This window comes from Alexandromys fortis, unplaced genomic scaffold, assembly GCF_014885135.2.
Source record: "Alexandromys fortis isolate MF-2015 unplaced genomic scaffold, M_Fortis_MF-2015_v1.1 scaffold_23, whole genome shotgun sequence".
Classification (NCBI taxonomy): domain Eukaryota; kingdom Metazoa; phylum Chordata; class Mammalia; order Rodentia; family Cricetidae; genus Alexandromys; species Alexandromys fortis.
In genome coordinates, this window is record NW_026067907.1 from 5,256,742 (window position 1) to 5,277,000 (window position 20,259).

At 46.8% G+C, this 20,259-nt stretch overlaps 1 protein-coding gene across 4 annotated transcripts in view; it reads left to right on the plus strand.

Moving 5' to 3' along the window:
- Arid1b (AT-rich interaction domain 1B) overlaps positions 1-20,259 on the plus strand; it is a 355,383-nt gene that overhangs the window by 30,147 nt on the left and 304,977 nt on the right. For all 4 annotated transcript variants that reach the window (XM_050135732.1, XM_050135733.1, XM_050135731.1 and 1 more), the window contains exon 2: positions 16,206-16,400. In XM_050135732.1, coding sequence (XP_049991689.1) covers positions 16,206-16,400 — 195 coding nt within the window. The remainder of the gene's footprint in view (positions 1-16,205; positions 16,401-20,259) is intronic.

The window sequence follows — 20,259 nt, forward strand, 5'->3', positions numbered from 1 at the left end:
ACCTCTTGGGTGCCGGAAGGACAGGCCTGTGCCACTGTACCTTGCCTGCATGTTTTCAGCTGCACTCTTCATGCTAGGCCCAGGTCCTGTTTTAAGTGTCAGCAGGACACAACCAAGTATCATGGGGGAATTGCCTAGGTCAGGCTGGCTGGTGAGCATGCCTGTGAGCCTGTGAGGGTCTGTCAGTCATTCCCTCCCTCCCTCCGTCCCTCCCTCCGTCCCTCCCTCCCTCCCTCCGTTCCTCCCTCCCTCCTTCCTTCCCGGTTTATTTTTATTTTATGTGCCTTCTGTATGTCTGTGTGAAGGCATCAGATCCCCTGGAACTTGAGTTACAGATAGTTGTGAGCTGCAGTGTGGGTGCTGGGAACTGAACCCAGATCCTCTAGGGGAGCAGAAGTGGCCAGTGCTCTGGACCGTTGAGCCATCTCTCCAGCCCGAGGGTTTTTCTTTATTGGTCAATTGGGTTGGAGGACTTACCCTGAATGTGGGTGGCACGGTTTCAAGGAACTGATGCGTTTGTTTCTCTCTGCTCTTGGCTGATTGTGTCATGTTTACCACCTTCACTTTCCCACAGTGATGGACTGGCACCTGGAGCTGTTAGCCAGATAAACCCTTGCTCCTTAAGCTGCCATCAGGAATTTCTCACATCAGTAGACATGAAGCCAGGACATGATGCATGCCTTTGTTTTTATCTTTTGGAACTTCTGCTCTCAACAGTTTGTGCCACGTAGACTCCTGCTAGTGTTTTAAATGTTCAGTGCCGTGTCTCCACCCTCCTGATGTGAAGACCCTGACGTTGTATCCAGAAGTCTGAATGGATGCATTTGACTTTGCAAATCCTGTTGTTCAATGGGTCAGTGTGTGTGCCTAGGGTCATGCACTCATGGTGCCTCTCTTTGGAAGCCTTTTGTAGACATCCCTGATACTTAGGGTGTCCTTGTGAGCCACGCCAGTGTCACAGAGCAGCGCTTAAAATGTCAGAGGAGCCATGTGGGGACGGAGATCAACAGGACCCTCCTGTGGTGTGCAATGTCACTGGCTATGAGTTTGCCATGCTGGCACGCAGCGTGCTGGTGGGCCTGATGTGTCGATTTGCTTTCTTCACCAAGCCAGCAAATACAATATTTGGTTGCAAGGCAATAGAATGGTTTAGTGAGAGGATCTTTGTTTGCAAAGGCATTTTGAGGACATACATGGGATTAAAATTCAGTGTGGGAAGGGAGGGTAAAGTTCATTAGGACTCCTCATCAGGGCCTGTTTGAGAGAGGTCTTGGGGGAGTTGGACTTTGTCCAGACGGTATCGTTCCCACTGTACTTGGGAAGTTGTTTTACTCCTTCCAGAGGATCTTGGCTTAGTTTGGCTGGCCTGCTTCTGTGGACTGCTGGACATGCAAGTGAGTTTGAGGGTCAAGAGTGGGGAAGGAGCTCCAAGACTTAAGGATTTAAGGGGAAGTTGGACATTTTCTTTGAAAATGCAAATTAATGGTAAAGAAAAAAGTACAGTCTTTGGCTAGATTTATGCGTGAACAGGTGCATTCGAGGTATGGTTATGGATGATATGGTCTCTGTTTTGGGAGCATGACAGACAGTCAACAATTAAAACCCCTTTTACTTGTTCTGTGTTTCAGTGGTTAATTTTTACACCAAAATTTTTAAAAATTATTTTTTGTACGTATGTGTGTGTAGGTGTGTACATGTGATGGAGTGTGTGTAGGTCAGAGAGCGAATTTTGGGAGCAAGTTTTGGGGGTCGGACTGGGGTTATGTGCATGTGACCACGCGTGTGTGTATGTGGTCAGAGGGCAACTTTTGGGAGCAGGTTTGGGGGGTCAGACTTGGGTTGTGTACATGTGAACGAGTGTGTGTGTGTGTGTGTGTGTGTGGTCAGAGGGTGACTTTCAGGAGCAGGTTTTGGGGGTTATACTGGGGCTGTGTCCATGTGTCCGTGTGTGTGTATGTGTGTGGTCAGAGGGTGGCTTTCAGGAGAAGTTTTGGGGGTCAGACTCCAGTTGTCAGACTTGCACGGCAAGCGCTTTTACCCGCTGAGCCTTCTCGTTGATCCCCTAAAATATTTTCTGTCCTAATCTCCTTTAATTGATTGTGATGACAGGCTTTTAGGTGAAGATTCATCAATTATCAATAGACTATCCAACAGTTATAGTAATATAAGTTTAATAATAAAACTGTGTCTCCAACAGATACTCAGGTGTTTTTGACGATGAACAATGCGTGTTTGTGTACGATTGAAAAGGTAGACTTGGCGTCCGGAGGTTAATTTCTCCATTTCCACAGAATCCATGCAGCAGGTCATGTGATGCCCTCTGCCTTTCTGCTGGCCTAGGGCTTATGTGACTTCTCTGGTTTTCTTTCTTTCTTGCCCTTTCCCCTTATCCATTTTTAAAATAGCAATGCTTCTCATACTGTCAGAATCTCGTGTTGTGACACCCCACTCAGCAGTTATGACAGAGGGTAATGACAGCAACTGCCTCCTGAGAATCAATCAGGCAATTAATTTTGTAAATGAAATGCTGATTATACAAAGCTTCACATGAGAGGCCCAGTGATTAAAATCAATTTAACAAATTGTTTCAGGTGGGACTTGATTAATAATTTGCCATAAATGCTAAGGATATATGACCAGCTTACCCGCTGCTCTCCCTGTCCAAATATGCAGGTGGCCCTCCGTCCAGGTTCAGGTAGATGGGTCAGGCTTCACGCTCCTCACACTTTGGTTGTATGTGCTACCTTTGCCAACAGTGAAATGGAATACACAGTTCTGCTTTTGTATTATTATAGTTCATGTTTTCATGTGTTCTGCTTAAAAAATAGTTGGAGGGCTAGAGAGATGGCTCAGCAGTCCAGTGGACCTGGGTTCGATTCCCAGCGCCCACATGGTTGCTCACAACTGACTGTAACTTCAGTCTCAGGGTGTCTGTCGCCATCTTCTGGCCTCCAAGGGCACCAGGCTGCGTGTATTATGTAGACATACATGTGCTCAGAATACCATACATATTAAATTTAAAAAGAAAAGAAAAATGTTGCTCCAGCGGCCCTGAGTTCAACTGAGTTCAACAGGTCTTTTATCCGCATGGGCGGCTCAGACTTCTGATGGTAATGTGTGTGGAGCTTCAGAGCGGCAGGTGCTTGCTAGGCATTTTTCATTCTTAATTACAGTAACAGCAATCAGCAGAGCCTTGGAAATGTTTTAAGACTATTGGGAAGAGTGACATTATGGCAGGGAAATAAAACACGCCTGTTTGGAGCCTTATCACTTGAATCCTGGAGAAGCCATGCTTGGAGTAGGAGGCAGCTGTCATACACCAAACATTTGTTGAGAGCCTGTCTTGAGCCAGGCTGTATATTGGGTTCCATAGTTGTCATTACTTTAAACCTGACACCTTTAGCGAGGCTGTAAGGTATTAGAAGGGGCGGCCCGGAGAGTGGTGGAGGTTAAGTTGTCCTTGGCTTTCCTTTGTAAACCGGCTGACCAGTTGAAGCAGGACACTAGCTGTGTCCCATGTCTGCCTCTGGGCTAGGCTAGGATGATGAATAAACACTGAAGGCGCTCATTCTCTGATGAGAGAGAGGCAGGTAACCAGCGGCAGTGGCTTGGGGTGAATATTTAGTGTCTCTTCAGTGGGAGAGTTGTGACTGGCGGGACCTGGGAAAGCAGGTGTTGATGCAGTGGCACTTGGCAGGGTTTGGAAAAATTGCCTCGGTTTACAGGGTGGCCAGGGGGATGCTGGGTAAAGGCTTTCTAAGACTTGGAATTGTGTTAGAACTTTCCATGCATGTTAAGGTGAGTCTTGTCTCAGGGTTTCAGATCTTCAAGAGACTTGACCAATAAGATTCTGGCCAGTTGAGCAGAAAGGAGAGGCACCATTCACTGTTCATATTCTTCTTAACACACTGCAGCGCGGGCCAGGCAGGGTGGAGAAGTGCTCAGAGTGTTGGGACTGCAAGGGCTCATTGCTTCTCTCTGGTCCCTCATCTTGCCTGTGAGGAGTGGGCAGCTGGAGGGGTAGACCCTGGAGTGCCAGTCTTTAGCATCATTTAGTGCCTGCTCTCTGGGTGTGTGTCCATCCCTGTGACCTGCTGTGCTAGGCTCTCACACTGATAGGTACTGGTATTATATTGACTTTTCAAACCAGGCAGCTGAAGTTCAGACAGCTGAGTCTGCTTAGTATCTAGGCTGTTTGCCCGGTGTGTTCTGCAGCCCTAAGCCTGCAGTCATCCATCCTCAGGATAGGGTTGGAAAGGTAAGCCCTATTAGGGCCCCTGTTCTTGGCTCAGTCCTCTGTCTACCATGGAAGTCGTGCTAGCCGAGTGTCTCCAAGTCCATCCCTCCTTTCCCTCTGTGTCTTCCTCTGCACCTTTGGAATCGTCAGCTTTTCAGGCTGTGCTGAGTGTGAAAAACCCCACATTTTTTCACTATGGCTAGTGCTTATACCTCTGCACATACACAAAAGTAAACATTTATTAAGAGTAAAGTCTTATAAAAGAATGCCAAGTCTGGGCTGGTGAGGACACCCTTTTAATTTTGGCAGTCAGATAGCAGAGGCAGGAAGATTGAGCTCAAGGCCAGCCTGGTCTCTATAGAGTGTTTTAGGCTAGCCAGGGCTACATAGTTAGACCCTGTCTAAATAAATAAATAAATAAATAAATAAATAAATAAATACATAATAAAAGTAATAACTGAAAGTATTGTATTGTGCAACTTTTGTGCAACCCTGCCCCCAGCCTTCCTGTACACACTGTGTGTGTGTGTGTGAATGTTGTCTCCACACACAGTTTTGGGGCGCTGTGGGTTTGAATGGCATGTTACTTTGGTTGTCAGCTGTCCTTAGCGCTCCACCACTCTGGTAGAATGCATTTAAAATTTATATCAAAATGTAAGGACACTCCAGAACGAAACCGTGCACCTGTCTCAGTTCTGGCACAGCTGACCTTAGCACCTTGCTACCCCTCTTATTCTGTCCGTCCGTCTGTCTGCCCATTCATCCATCCATATGTATTTGTTTTCTCAGCATTATTCAAGAGGGTTGCAGACACTCTGTTCCTCTGTGTTCCTTGAGAGTGCAGGGCCTAGGAACAGATGTACTCTGGCACGTGCTGGTACAGGAGTGCAGAGATCCTCCCCTGGAGCCACCCTGATTTTGTCCCCTGTTCTAACAAGCATCTGCCCAGCAGTAGACTTCCCTTCAGGACAGACTCTGTCTGGCCTTACATTTGTATTTCTTCTCTTTTCTTTTTAAATTTATTGATGTTTTACTTTATGGACATGAGTGTCTTACTGCATGTATGTCTGTATATCATGTGAGTGCCTTTGGAGGTCAAAAGAGAGCACTGATTTCCCTGGGCCTGGAATTACAGACAGCTGTGAGCTGTTATGTCGGTGCTGAGAATCAAACCTGGATCCTCTCCAAGAGCAGTCAATGCTCTTACCACTGAGCCATCTCTTCAGCTCCGTTGTTCTTTTTTAAAATGTAAAATTTGGCTATGTGTTGGTCATGTTAACTTCTTTCCTGAGCATCCATGTTAAATAGGAGTCGGCGTGGTATCTCATTGGCTCTGATAAAGAACACACTTCATGGTGGCATTTCCCTGGAAGCATTTGTGTGTCACCATGGAGTGTGTCTTTTGTCCAGAAGCAGGTATTGGTCGACAATTTTAACTTGTTAGCATTTTTTATACAGCATTTTTGAAGCTGCCAATTTTAACAACTAAGGAAGTAGGACTGGGTGCATAGCTCAGTGCTTGCCATTATGGACAAGACCCAGGTCCCCCCCCCCCCCCCAGCCAGTTCAATAGCTTGAGAGAGAAATTGAGGGCAGTGTTGAGACCACAAGGGAAGTCTAGTGTCTCCTCAGGTGAAGTCGAGACATGGCTCTTCCAGTAGTCTTTCCCACTGCCAAATGACACTGGCCTTTCAGTGGCTGTCTCAGAGGGAGATGTTATTTCCCTTGGAAAGTTGGGGACAGTGTGACTCAGGGATCTTAAAAACTTCTCCCTCATTTTGTAGCTAGTCAGGAGCAGCCAGGAGGGATGGACCCAGGCCTCCCTGACAACAGACTCTTACTGCTCTAGAGATGCCAAACTGGTGTCTGCATGGTACTAGTTGAGAGGGACTGCCTGCACTCATGGGGCTTCAGAGACTCCCGCTGGGACTGTCTTCTGTGCCATGATGAAGGAGTAAAGGGTTTCCATACTTTTAGATCACTGAAATAATCTTATTTCAGAATTACAGAGTGCTCTAATAATGATGAGACTAAAATTTTACCCGTGTTAGAAGCCGGTTATGTGTGAATATTTGGAATATGCCGTCTCCTCTTCTGAACGAACTTTACACCAAGATTGCAGTGTTGGTAGTGTGTGCTTGAGTTTACTGCAGTGCATGGAGGACAGTGTGGCTCTTCAGCTACAGGCGGTGGGGCTGGAATGCGACACTGTCACACACACGTTCCTTTCTTGATCTTAATCTATATTTACATGGCAAGTGCCCCATGTTATTGTTCTCTCCTTAAATAAGAGCCAGCTACTGCGCTCTCTTCAGTGACGGAGTCTGAAGAGTGATGCATGCATGCTGAGGGATGCAAATAGTGGAGAGTGGTGCATGCATGCTGAGGGATGTAGATAGTGGAGAGTAGTGCATGCATGCTGAGGGATGTAGATAGTGGAGAGTGGTGCATGCATGCTGAGGGATGTGGATAGTGGAGAGTGGCGCATGCATGCTGAGGGATGTGGATAGTGGAGAGTGGCGCATGCATGCTGAGGGATGTAGATAGTGGAGAGTGGTACATGCATGCTGAGGGATGCGGATAGTGGAGAATGGTGCATGCATGCTGAGGGATGCAGATAGTGGAGAGTAGCACATGCAGGCTGAGGGATGCAGATAGTGGAGAATGGCGCATGCATGCTGAGGGATGCGGATAGTGGAGAGTGGCGCATGCATGCTGAGGGATGTATATTGTGGAGAGTGGCGCATGCATGCTCAGGAATGCGGATAGTGGAGAGTGGTGCATGCATGCTGAGGGATGTAGATAGTGGAGAATGGCGCATGCATGCTGAGGGATGCGGATAGTGGAGAGTGGCGCATGCATGCTGAGGGATGCAGATAGTGGAGAGTGGCGCATGCATGCTGAGGGATGTAGATAGTGGAGAGTGGTGCATGCATGCTGAGGGATGTAGATAGTGGAGAGTGGCGCATGCATGCTGAGGGATGTGGATAGTGGAGAGTGGCGCATGCATGCTGAGGGATGTGGATAGTGGAGAGTGGCGCATGCATGCTGAGGGATGTGGATGGTGGAGAGTGGCACATGCATGCTGAGGGATGCAAATAATGGAGAATGGTGCATGCATGCTGAGGGATGCAGATAGTGGAGAATGGCGCATGCATGCTGAGGGATGCAGATAGTGGAGAGTGGCGCATGCATGCTGAGGGATGCAGATAGTGGAGAATGGCGCATGCATGCTGAGGGATGCGGATAGTGGAGAGTGGCGCATGCATGCTGAGGGATGTGGATGGTGGAGAGTAGCACATGCATGCTGAGGGATGCAAATAATGGAGAATGGTGCATGCATGCTGAGGGATGCAGATAGTGGAGAATGGTGCATGCATGCTGAGGGATGCAGATAGTGGAGAATGGCACATGCATGCTGAGGGATGCAGATAGTGGAGAGTGGCGCATGCATGCTGAGGGATGCAAATCGTGAAGAGTGGTGCATGCATGCTCAGGCATGTAAATCATGGAGAGTGCTCTGCCACTTTAAAAACTTTACAATTTTCTGGGGTGACAGGAGTAACTTGTCTGAGAATAAATGGAAATATGTTTCATTATTATTTTGATATTTTATTTAGACCCAATTTACCCTTTAATAAACTAAACATAAACAGACAAACTTTGATTGTTCACAAGATTATTACATTTGATGAACTAAATTTAAAAGTGTGGTTTAGTTAGACAACAATTTACTGACTGGATTGATTTATAAGCTGCTGAACTTTTGGGGATTAAACTAATAATGCTAAGTTTTTGCCAATTTATAAAAGTCAGACAAAAGCTGGCGGACCAAAACTGGTTTTCTTTCTGGCTTGCATTGTCACTGTGCCACCGTGGCAACAGCTGGTTGACTTGCGCCTTGGTTTTCACCCTCACTGTCTGGACTCTTTGGGAGACTAGGTGGGGGATAATTCATCATGTATGAAGAGTCGCTGGAGACTTGTGACCTGGGATATTAGGACAGGGCTGTCAGAGGCTGTCAGGGCTGTGTCTGCTGCTCAGCGAAACTCCTTAAGGAGAAGACAGTGGAGTTGAGTTCTGTAGAACATTCTTTTTGGTGGAGGAAGGGCTTGTTGGAAGACCTTGATGGGAAAATAAGTGCGGTTCCAGAGTTCCAGGAGGCCGTTGTGATTGGTGTTGACTGGAGCTTTTTGGTGGGTAGGGAGAGAAGGAGTCATGATTAGATGAGGTGTTTTCTCTCCAGTCGTACATGTGAGAGGGTCTTGTTGGACACATTTGGGTAACGATAGTTGAAGCCAGCGTGTGCATGAGCTTTGTCTGAAGTGGCCTGCTGGTCATCGGAACTCTTACTTTGCGATTGGAGCCCTGCTGACAACAGGCCATGGCACACTGATCGTCCTCAGTGCCCCTTGTGTCAGGCACTCACAAAGTGCCCCTTGTGCTCCCAGCTGGGCACATGGGCGAGCCAGATAAAACTTCCACCCTTAATCAGTAGTCTGCCGGGGAGACAAGAAGATAAATAAATTATTGGTTGGTTGTGCTCTCAGTTCACTGATTTCTTCAGACACGGGCAGGGCTCACAGGCAGGTGTCCGACTCTCGGCCCTGTGCCCTTGCCTGAGTCTGCTTCTGAGCACTGAACTGTTCACTGCGTGTGTGAGAAGATGGAGGGACTGGCAGTACTGGGCCTTGTGCTCACTCACAGGATGAAGTAAGGACACCGTGGGCGTTCCCACTCCAACACAGGGTTCATGTGAGTCTCTAGGAAATGCCATGCAGACCCTCCCTGTGCTTGTCAGCCTTCTCTTGAATATTAGTGATGTGGCTAAAGATGTAATAACGCACGTTGATCTCACTGTCGGCTGGTGTCAAGCAAGGAGATGTAGTTGTGTGTTAGACGTCCTTAAGGATCTAAACAAGCATGTCTTTAGGTTAGGAGCAATGACCAGAAATAAACAGAAAATGAACAGGTACACAGACTTGTGCCGCACAGCGTTCCTGTGGTAGATACCCGGGTGGGGGTGGGGAGGTTCACACATACCAGCAGTGAGGGTCTTTTTCATTGCTGATGCCGTGACCAGGATGACGTGTGGTCATGGGAGAATGTATTCAGATGTCTTGGAAATGAATGCCTGTTGTCATAGATGGTGTCAGGTAAGGTTTTGGATGAGTCTCCAAGAGGGTGGTCCTCTGAACATCTGACTGGAAAACCTGGGACACCAGCCCGCCGTCACTTATTTATCTGTTTACTTGTTTACTTTTTGGGACAAGGTCTCACTATATATCTCTGGATGGGGGTGGAGTTCAGCCCATGTTTTCTCTGTGTAGCTCTGGCTGTCTTGGATCTCTCTCTGTAGACCAGGCTGGCCTCAAATTCTCAGAGATCTACCCGTCTCTGCCTCCTGAGTGCTGGGATTAAAGGTGTGCACCGCCACAACCGGCTACACTGTTGCTTTTCATTGGTAGATTATGGTACATATTTATATATAGTTTTATAATATATTTTATGGATATTTTATGGATAATTCTAATAATGATGGTGGAATTTTAAGCTCAGGCTAAAACTTAAAATGTAACTGGGAAAAGATTGTATATCTTTTTTTTTTCTGTCCTAAAAAAACAACAAAAAGACCTTTCAAAAACAAAACTTGCAAGGTCTTGCTGTGTTTACCAATCTGATCTTGAACTCATAATTCTCCTGCTTCAGCCTCCCATGTGTGTGCTGTCCATGTCCAGCTAGCTTGTTCAGTGACGACATATCTGTGGAAACGCACACCTCTTTATCTGAATTTATGCATCAAGGCACATTTATATCAGTACAAGTGGCGTCAATAAAAATTGCCGTCCCATTTTTTTAAGAGCAGAAGAATTCTTTTCTCATGCCCTTATCATTAGATGTCATTGCATAATTCCACAAATACGTTAGGAGTACAGAATCAAAACCTAAGAATATGGATGGTGGTTATCTGTCAGAATAGGGCAGGTCATAGTTAGCATTTTTGCCTCATTCTCATGTTGCTAATGGCATCATGGTCTGAGGTGTCAATAGTTTACCGCAGTAAGGCGTTTTCTTCTGCCGTGTCTGATATCCTAGAGATCTACGGTACACCTGCATCATCAGAGAGTGTAGCCGACATCTGTGTATTGATAGAAGAATCTGGTAGAAATAGTTGATTCCAGACTTTTGAAGTTCAGTGTTTTATCAGTCTTAAATGGACTGTGCTGCCCCAGTACAAGTCAAAACACACAGTTTTAGGGGCAGGGTATATGTTTCCAACTTCAGTCTGAGGATCAGATCTGAGCACATAATGACTTGCCCCTTGGAGTCTTCCTGTGTCATCTAGATGTGAGTCACTTTTATTTTTTTGCCTTTGTTTCTATGGTGACTGAGAACCATAGTACTTAGAGGCTTGACAAGGACTGGGGGCTCTTTCTGAGTCTGCCATGTGCATGTATAAATTATTGCTGGCTTCATGTGTGTCTGCCATGTGCATGTATAAATTATTGCTGGCTTCATGTGTGTCTGCCATGTGCATGTATGAATTATTGCTGGCTTCATGTGTGTCTGCCATGTGCATGTATGAATTGTCAAGTGTGATGACAAGTTGTGCCGAGCCTGGGCATTGTCACCAGGACGCACTAGTGAAGTCAGAAATCTTACACAGAAAGTGAGAAAAGGCCATAAAGGGCCCAAATAGCAGCACAGGGCACTGCAGAAGTTGTCACAGGGCAGCCTGGGCATGTTTTCACGCTGTCATGGTAGCAGATGCTAGTGATGTGCAGAGAGGGGGCCAAGAGTGAGCCCCACCTGTCCCAAGAGTTTCTGCCCTGAGCCAGTGGATGCCAGGAGAGAGCCCAGCTCTGGCCTGTGGGTCTCAGCCTAACTTCCCATGGCACTGGAAGCATCACTGTTGGAGCTGTATATAGAGCCAATGCTATCGGGGCACTGGAAGCACTGGGCTATTAAAGCTGTATAGAGCCATTATCACGGAAAAGCCCGAGAAGATTGCTTCAAGAGGTGACAGCTATTCACAGGTCCCAGAGGCCTCCTGGTCATCAGCATCAGTTTTCATAGAACCATAACTTGTGTGCATCACAATGGAGAACTTTTCCTATTTTGTGCGTCCTCCATCTTCCCACTTTCACACATCCCACTGTGCTGGTATAGTAAGGCTTGCACATAGCTTTTGTGATTGTGGTTTAGTTTGACTGGTTCCATTTTTCTTTGAACTTTTAGGTTGCAGGATGACAGGCACTTGGTAGCTCTTACTAATTCTGTGTGCGTGTGTGCTTCCACCTGTGCACACACGTCGTAGAGCATAGAGGCCAGTGGAAAGCTTGCAGATGTAGTCTGCTTTTCCGTTGGGCCCCTAGCTCAGCAATAATGACATGGAGACTTATTATTATGAAGCTTGGCCTTTAGCTTGGACTTTCCCCCAACTAGCTCTTATAATTTAATTTGTTTTTATTAATCTGGTTTCTGCCATGTGGTTTCCCTCTCCTCTGTACTATATGTCCAACTTCTTTAGTGGCTCCCTGCCACAGCAAATTTATCCCCATTTCCTCTCTCTCCCCGGAAGTCCCACCTATTCTCTCCTGCTTAGTTATTGGCCAGTCAGCTCTTTATTAAGCCAGTCAGAAGTCGCCTTGGCAAAGACACATCTTCATAGTGTACAAAAAGATATTCCATAGCAGCAGAAGGCGGTTGCCTCCTTCTATTATGGGGATCCTAGGGGTCCCACTCAGGTTGTTGATAAGAACTTCACCCGCTAGCCCTCTTCTTGCTAGTGTCCATTTATACCTTTTATACCTGTTTGTTCAAATACTTATTCATACTGGGCTTGTTTACTTTTGTCAGCTCTGTAGGTGATTGGAATATTACCAGCAGGATACTACTTCCCATCAGTGAGAAGAGAGAGGCCTTTCTTTTCTGTGAGCTCTTGTAGTAGCTGGATGTGCAGACAGTTGTGGGTTGACCTGTGATGGTTCTTTCTGGGGGTTTTGCAAATATCTTTATCCAATTTGTGGTTTAGGGAACTGGGCTAAGAAAATCATATCAAAACCTTTAGTATATTAGGCCCTTAATTTGATATTCAGGGATAAAGTTACGTTACATAGGTATCTTTACTATAAATACGTACTGGGCATATTCTGATAAGGTGATTCTGAATGGCGCTCTAAATTACGCTAGAGATACATGAGCTGCTATCTTTCGGCTTGGGCAATTTACAAAAGGGAATTCCCAGGTCAGCTTTCGGAAGCCAGAATATAGCTGGACCTGGTTACCAGTGTGCTTAGAGTCTGAACACCATGCTTTAAAACTCTGCCGCACTCGTCCTCAGGCCGTTCTTCCCATTGGAAGACATTAGGCCCCCAAGAGAGACCAGGCAAATCAAGTGTGTGTGTCCTGAAGGGAGAGGAGGAAGAGCACTGCAAGTACTAAAATCCTGTTCGGCAATGGATGTCTTGTGGGGTTGACACTCAGGTGAAGCATTGTGGGATTCTGCCTGGAGAGGAAAACCCCACCCAGTGAGGTGCTTGAGGACCGATGACTGTGGGCGGTGCCTGGAACAGCATACCTTCTGTGTGAGAAATGAAGATGGTCATACTCTAAGAGTATTCCAACAGGACGAACGATAACAAACAAAATCATTTAAGGGTCTATGTGCACACGAGGCCTAACCTAGCCTTCAGCTTTTCAGGAAGAGTTTTGGTTTTGATTGAAGTTCTCGTAGTGAGGAGCTGAGATCCTTCTCTGCATGTTTTAATGTTCACATCAGCAGGTTCACAGGGGATGAATTTGGATTGTGGATGAGTGCCTAATAATAGGATGTAAGGAGAGAAGGATAGAATTAGATAATATGTGTTATGTGAGTAGGTATGCGCTTCACAGTCCCGTGAGCGATCCATGCCTTGGAGGCGGAGAGGAGCTACATTCACGTCCTTGATTTTCAGGAGTCTCAGGGTTAAGCTAACATTTTTGACTCGAGTGCAAATTAGCTGCATCTTGAATTGGACTGAGTTGCTGAGACAGATATGAAACAGTTTCGTCACGGGTAAGGCAAGCGCTGCACTGTGGTCGTGCCCGGCGCAGGCATCTGCACTTCCTCCCGAGTTAGACCTTGTGCTTTCCTTACGCAGTTTAGGTTGGGCGTTGTGTCCAGTGAGGAGAGTAGAAACCCCGTGTTCGTGCTGCCTGAGTGATGCCCGCACAGGGCTGCTGCAGAGCTGTGCTGATAGCTCTCTGACCTGATTGGGAATGTGTGCAGCCTCTCTGTGGGCTGCTGTTCCCTCGCTGGTTTTGAAATTACCGGCTCAACCTTGATTTTTCACACTGCCAAAGAAAATCTTGCTTTATCGTTGGAAAGAAAATCTGGAGAAAAATTACACCCTGCTTTCACAAGCATACACTGTAATGTAAATATTCAGAGGAAATGCTTAGTTCTAGATTTTGCTGTTGCCACAGGCATGCTAGCATGTGTGTCTGCGAGGCAGGCCAGGGCTATGGAAGAGAAGTGTACTGATTGAACGAAACCATATGCTCTTGTTCATTTCCAGTTATTTTAGGTTCAGTGTTCTCGGTTGGTGAAAGTAATAGAGTTTAAATCCCCAAACTTGTGAATTTTCTTAGGTTGTGTGACCCCATTTCCTCTGTGCTCCACACAGTGTCGGTCCATGTAGGATCTGCACCCACAGAGCTGTCCCTGGGGGCCGGGGGGGGGTCCTCTGGGTGAGGCCAGGTGTTTCCCATAGTTCCTTTCTTTTCTCGTACCACTGAGGCAATGTGTCAGCTGCTTGCATCCCTGATCCCTGTATCCCTGCTTCCAGGCATCCCTGATCTCTGTATCCCTGCCTCCCCATATCCCTGCATGTACTAGGATCATGATACCCCCCCATCTTCTCCATCATCGTCATGGCTGCTCATTCCTGTTCCCCTGCGAGTGTGGAGTGCACATTCTCACCGCAAATATCATCACAGCCTGAGCACACAGCTGTCATCAAGTCACAAAAACAATCCCTCCCCGGATGACTTCCCCTGGGTCATTTCGCTCCCAGGAGAAATGACCACCTGCAGTCTTGTGGTGGGACATGGAGGGAGGGGAAGCTGGCCATTCTCCCCTTCCTCAGCTGTGGGTTGTGGGGCTCACTGCTTGCTGCTTCTCTTTCTCTTTCCCCTTCACCCTTATGCCTCAGCTCAGCTGGCGACACTGTCTCTGCAGAGCTCAGCAGCTACCTGCTCTAGCCAATGTTCCTCCAGGCCTTCACCTTTACTGTGTGGCCTGCTGGGCTTGGGTGGCAGGCCTGCTTTGTCGCTCCATGAGATTGCCTTCTCTTCGGTGACAACATGCTCTCTGCAGTTCTAACTGCTGTTTCAGACACTTGGTTTCTTTGTGGTCCATGCCCCCCCCCCCCCGCCAAAATAGTATTGCTCTCAATTTATTTTTCACCCATTATCCTCTCTGTTCCTCTTTTCCCTCCCATATTGTCTTTCAAAACAGGGTCTTGTTAATGTAGTCTCAAACGATACCCAACTGCCCTTATATTCCTGATCCTGTGCCTCATTGGCTATTCTCCCTGGATAAAGTGAATGGGCTTTACTTGCTAACTCACCCTGTGCTTATTGAACATTTACTTTGTGCCCCTGGAAGCATCACCTTTCGTGCCAACATCACTGTTAGTGCCCAGTCTTTCCTCCATTGCATATTCCTTACTTAATCTGTGTCTTACCACCCACCTTCCATCACTTCGTAGACTCTGAGTCTTGTGTGTGTGTGTGAAGTCTCATCACTGCTGCCTGTCCATCACTTCGTAGATTCTGAGTCTTCGTGTGTGTATGTGTGTGTGTGTGTCTGAAGTCTCATCACTGCTGCCTGTCCATCACAGGACCTCTATCTCACCTGCCCAGTATGGCAGCTGGCCCTGCTTTCAGCCACTTCCTGAGAGGACAGTCCTGACAGGTGGCTCTGGTGACAGCCTTCTATAAAAGCACCCAGAGGGCCATGGGAAGAGGCAGCCTGAGATGACCTGTCAGGCTTTGGCTCACGCTCTGGTCTCGGCCTTCTGCAGCAAATCTTCAGTCTCCTGCATCACACATACCAGTAGCTTCCATATCCTCCTCAGACACAGCAGGCAGCTTTGCTGCTGAAGTTGGAGTTCTGTTTGCACTTCCCCCCTGAGCCTGGCTCTCCAGTTAGTCCGCAGCTCTTCCTGAGAGTGCTCACCAGCTTGTGTGGGAGCCTGGCACACAGTAGGTTTGGGGAGAAGGATCTGCTTGAGAGTGCTGTGGGCCTTGTGGCCTCAGGCGTTGTCTTCCCTTGCAGCCTGCTTCTCTGATAGCCCAGGTTGGGAAGGCCCTGCTTGACTTCTGCTCCTGCTTCTCTGGCCTTGGCCCTGAGGCCCAAGGACTGACTCACCAGACCAAAAATAAATTCAGAGTTAGCTTTGAACTAGTGTTTTTGCTAAACTGTTTACTAGCTTGTGATTCCCAGTCTGGGGCATTTGCTACACACTCATTATCTTTGGAAATGTTTATCTGAAAGCATTTTGCATTATCTAAAATTCTTCTTTTTACTTCAGCGAATACTTGGGCACTAGACTCCCTCAGGCTCTGTAGGTTTCAGGTCTAAAATGTCGTCGCTGTGATACTTTGAATCAAAAGTGCTGCCAGTCAGTCATCTTTATCCTTCTTAGGAATCACGTTATCTGTGCTTTTTAGAATTCTAGGTGCTTAGATGTATAATTTCTCTCTGTATAATTGAGTCTAGATCTTCTTTATTTTAAAATCCTTTCTGAAAGTTAGTTTAAGAAAATGTCTCTTTCCTTTAATGTTCTAGATTAGTATTTTTTGGAGTTGTGGTCTTTAATCTCAAGATTTAGATGGTTGTGTTTTATGTATGTATTAAGATTCAGAGTCTGCATTTGTTCTAAGTAATAGCTAATAAATTCTCTTCTTTATTTCCTCACAGGGCAGTCCAATGGATCCAATGGTGATGAAGAGGCCTCAGTTGTATGGGATGGGTACTCACCCCCATTCCCAGCCACAGCAGAGCAGTCCATACCCAGGAGGCTCCTATGGTCCCCCAGGCGCACAGCGGTACCCCCTCAGCATGCAGGGCCGGGCTCCAGGGGCCCTGGGAGGCATGCAGTACCCACAGCAGCAGGTTGGTACCAGCTTCTCTTTGCCTTCACCTGTTGTAGTGATAGCTTTTTTTTCTTTTTGATTTTTGTGTTACTGGTATTGAGAGAATTTGGGGGTGTTCTGTGTTATCCCCCCCTTTTTTTGTTAAAGATGGAAAGTTGAACTTGCAATGAAATTGACCATTTTCACTTTGTTTTTTCTTTTTTAAAAATGGAAATTGATCTTGCAACAAAGTAGACAAAGTTCCTGTTTGGTAGACTGTGAGGTAGTCTGATCGTGTTAGCCCAGGCTGTCCTCAAGCTTGGTCTCCCAGCGGTGGGATTACAGATGTTGCCACCAGCCTGGGCTAGCATCAGCGTAAGTTTCCCGAAAGTTTCTTCTCTTAGACTATTTCTGTGGTGTGTCTAGAAAAGGCTTCTGGTTTCATTTGTGAGTTTGGTTAGTTGTCTTGGATAGGAGAAGCCGTTCTTAAACAAAAGTCTCCATCTTTTTCTCCCTTTCAGAATCAAGTGTCGTTAACCATACATGGCTGCTCATCTAGCGGCATCAGCTCACGGTCCCGGAGTCTTAGAGTTTGCTTGTTTAGCCGGCCTGAGGAGACACTGGCCTTGCAAAGGACACAATTAGATTCAGGCTTGTCATGGTGCTTAGTGACCAGGAGCGCCAGAAAGGCTGTGCCTGGCAGTGGGGGAAATGATTTTACTGCCTCTGAACTGGGGCGGTCCTGTAATGCTGCCCCTTAAGCCATGGCAGCCATTAACAGATCTTCCTCCCAGGAGTTTCTTCTCCGCATTTCGCTGAAACTCTTCCGTGAGGAAACAAGTCGGCCGGAGCTTGTTCTCTAGAAAGTGGATGTGAAGAGCTGTTGACTACATTTTATGTGATGTTGAGCTGCACACTGCTCGCTCCTGAGGCCGTGTTCTGTAGCTGAGTGTTGTCTGTCCTCATCTTGCAGGTAAAGGAAAGATGGAATTAGGTCAGCCCTTCAGTCCTAGTGTGGTTCCTTACATTGCACATAGCTCCACACTGTCAAAGAACAACTCTGAGTGCAGGAATCAGCTTGCTTTCTGTTACCCCAGGTTACCCTTTGCCTCTTGTTACCCCAGGTTACCCTTTCTTCTGCCAGGCTTTACTTTCTCCAGAGTTGACGCTTCTGATTGTGGGGGTGGGGTGGGGAGATGATTGATAGATAAGAAAGTGACTCTTGGCTGCCAACCCCAACCAAGAACCTTTGTGTTATTAGAGTCTACTTCCTCTCTGTGAAGGAAGGAGCCCTGTGCAGCAGGAAGCTGAAGGCCTCGTGGCACTTGCAGTCCATCTGATGGGTGAATAGCTCTGTCTGCTGCGGAAGGAGAGAAAGCAGGGGCTGAAGCCTTGGGATGCTAGCGCTCTTGGTTCCCAGCCATTTCCTTGACGCCAGGTTGGGAAGGCATTCCTGGGGGAGCTGCAGACTCGTCTCTCTTCTGAGTTCAAGTCTTGCTAGTTTTAGACATTGGCCTAGTTTGTTGAGCCAGAGTGAGAGCCAAATACAGAAAGTCTGTGAAGAATGGTTACCAAGGAAATCTCTTTACATTATTCTCTTCCTCCAGTGTGTGGGGTAAAAGTAGGTCCGCACTGAAGTACAGTCTTCAGTTTTTCTTACCTTTTTGGTTTTATGTAACCCCATGATCTTTACATGCCTTTGAAATCTGGTAACTCTTAGATTTACTTGAATAAATTGCTGGTTATCCATCAAGTATTGTAGCAAATGCTTTCTGTGTGATATTTATTTATTCATTAATTCATTCATTCCTTCTTCCCTTTATTTATTTTTTTGACTTTTAGAGAAAGAGTTTCTCTGTGTAGCCTTGGCTGTCCTGGAACTTGCTCTGTAGACCAGCTGGTCTTGAACTCACAGAGATCCGCCTGCTTCTGCCTCCTGAGTGCTGGTCGGGGTGGGGCCCAGCAGTTGAACACAGTTCAGGCTTTTGGCAAGCATCCTTGCCCATTGAATCATCTCTCCTGCCCTCAGCACACTTTTAATTGAAATTTTAGTTTGGGTGTTTTCTGCTAACCAAAAAGGAATGTCCAATTCAGGTGCATGGATCTTTTTGATAATGAAGATAGTAAGTTAGGTGAGACGGCGAATAGCCCCGCTGTGGGAGACCTCAAGCTTTCGGAACAAGTTAATCATGATTAGGGCCCTGTCTGCCGAATTTCACCCCCTCGCTCATTTATAAGACTGCTTTGCCTCATTTTGAAATTTCAGAAAATAACTGGGGATAGATTTCTGTTTGAATGTTTGTTAACATTGTAAAGGAGACACAGCTTCAGATACTGATTCTTCCTTCCTCCCCCCAGTGCTGGGGATTGAACTCAGGGCTTCACAGATGCTCGCAGCACTCACCTGCTGAGGCACACCCTCCCTCGGTTCATATGGCATTTGTAAAACCAAATCCAGGGAGCAGTTCTTAATAGTTGGAAATGGAGTAATTAGTAGTGGTTTTGAGAAATAGCTGGTAGTTCATGTGCACACACAATGTGTCACTGTACTGGGCTTTGGTCTTTTTTTCCCCTCCGAGATCTGGAAATTATAGATGTATACGCAGTAAGGTCCAGGCACTAGCTGCTGTGCTGGTCCTATCGTCTTTTCTTAGGATCAGTGTAATCGGCTCAGCATTGTGATGGAGCATAAGTACAGGACTAATGTTCTTCAGAGAAAAGGTTGGAAGATAATTATGACGTTGAGTGTTCATTGAGTGGACATCGCCACCTAGGCATGGCTTTGCTTTGGCTGCCGTCCAGTTTCCTGTGTTTGGTTTGTGAACCTCTAATGAGCTGCATCCAGTTCATTTAGCATTGCTCATGTATTTCTGCAGAGGATTAAAATGCAGGAATTCAGCTTTGTAAATTGAGTTGCCCACTTACCAGCTGAGTGGTAAGTTGCCTTTGGCTCAGGGGTCACAGTTTGATTCTTGGCTGGCGTTCTGCTCCTGTGATAGGAATTTTAAATGTGTGTCCCACTAGAACCGTAGTGCTCGGATGGGATTTTACATCCACAGCGTCTCTGCTTATTTTGTGTCTCTCAGTGGGAGGGAGTGGTCACCGAGCATTTGATACTAGCATTAAACACGATGGTCTTGATTTGTGTCATGGTAGTTTTAGATTTGAAATGTATCCATGACTGACTTATTGAAGCATGGTGTGATAATAGCGCGCTACTTTAGTCTTTATGGGCTGGAACTGGATTTGTGGTCTTCAGTCCTTGCTCTCCCACGTCACCAAGCAGATGCATGCCCAAACAGGTCAGCTTTGCACAGCCCTAAAAACTCGTCTGTTTGGGTTTTTATTGAGTTGAGGGGGAATGAATTTTCTCTGCTCTGTGGAGAATGTTCTGCCTCCAGGCTCCTGGAGCAGACCTGGTGATTAGCAGAAGCATACTGTTGACTTCCTCTAGGACAGAGCCACACAAAGGTGTGGCTTGCCACATGTTGACTGGGTTTTCAGTTTGCTTTTTTGCCTATAGAAGCAGCAAGGGTGTTCTTGGCTGGATCAGGGGTGTGCATGCGCAAAGCTTGGCTTCGTTCTTCCTGCTTCTTTGCTCATTAACGCGGTCTTTGCCTGCTCACCCTATAGAGTTTTTTTTACAAAATAAGTAGCAGTGAAAGATCATAGACCAGAGAAGCTGCTGTTCATTTGTGTCCGTAGATTTCCGATATCTTCAGAGGCTCTCCCGGGTTTGGGAGTCAGTGGGTTAGTATCCTTATCACGCTGCCATTCGGGAGCAGGAGGCCTGGTCATTCTACAGCTGGGAAATGGAAGGAATTAGAGATCCCTGTTTTTAGCTTAGTCCTTCCCTCCCTCCCTCCCTCCCTCCCTCCCTCCCTCCCTCCCTCCCTCCC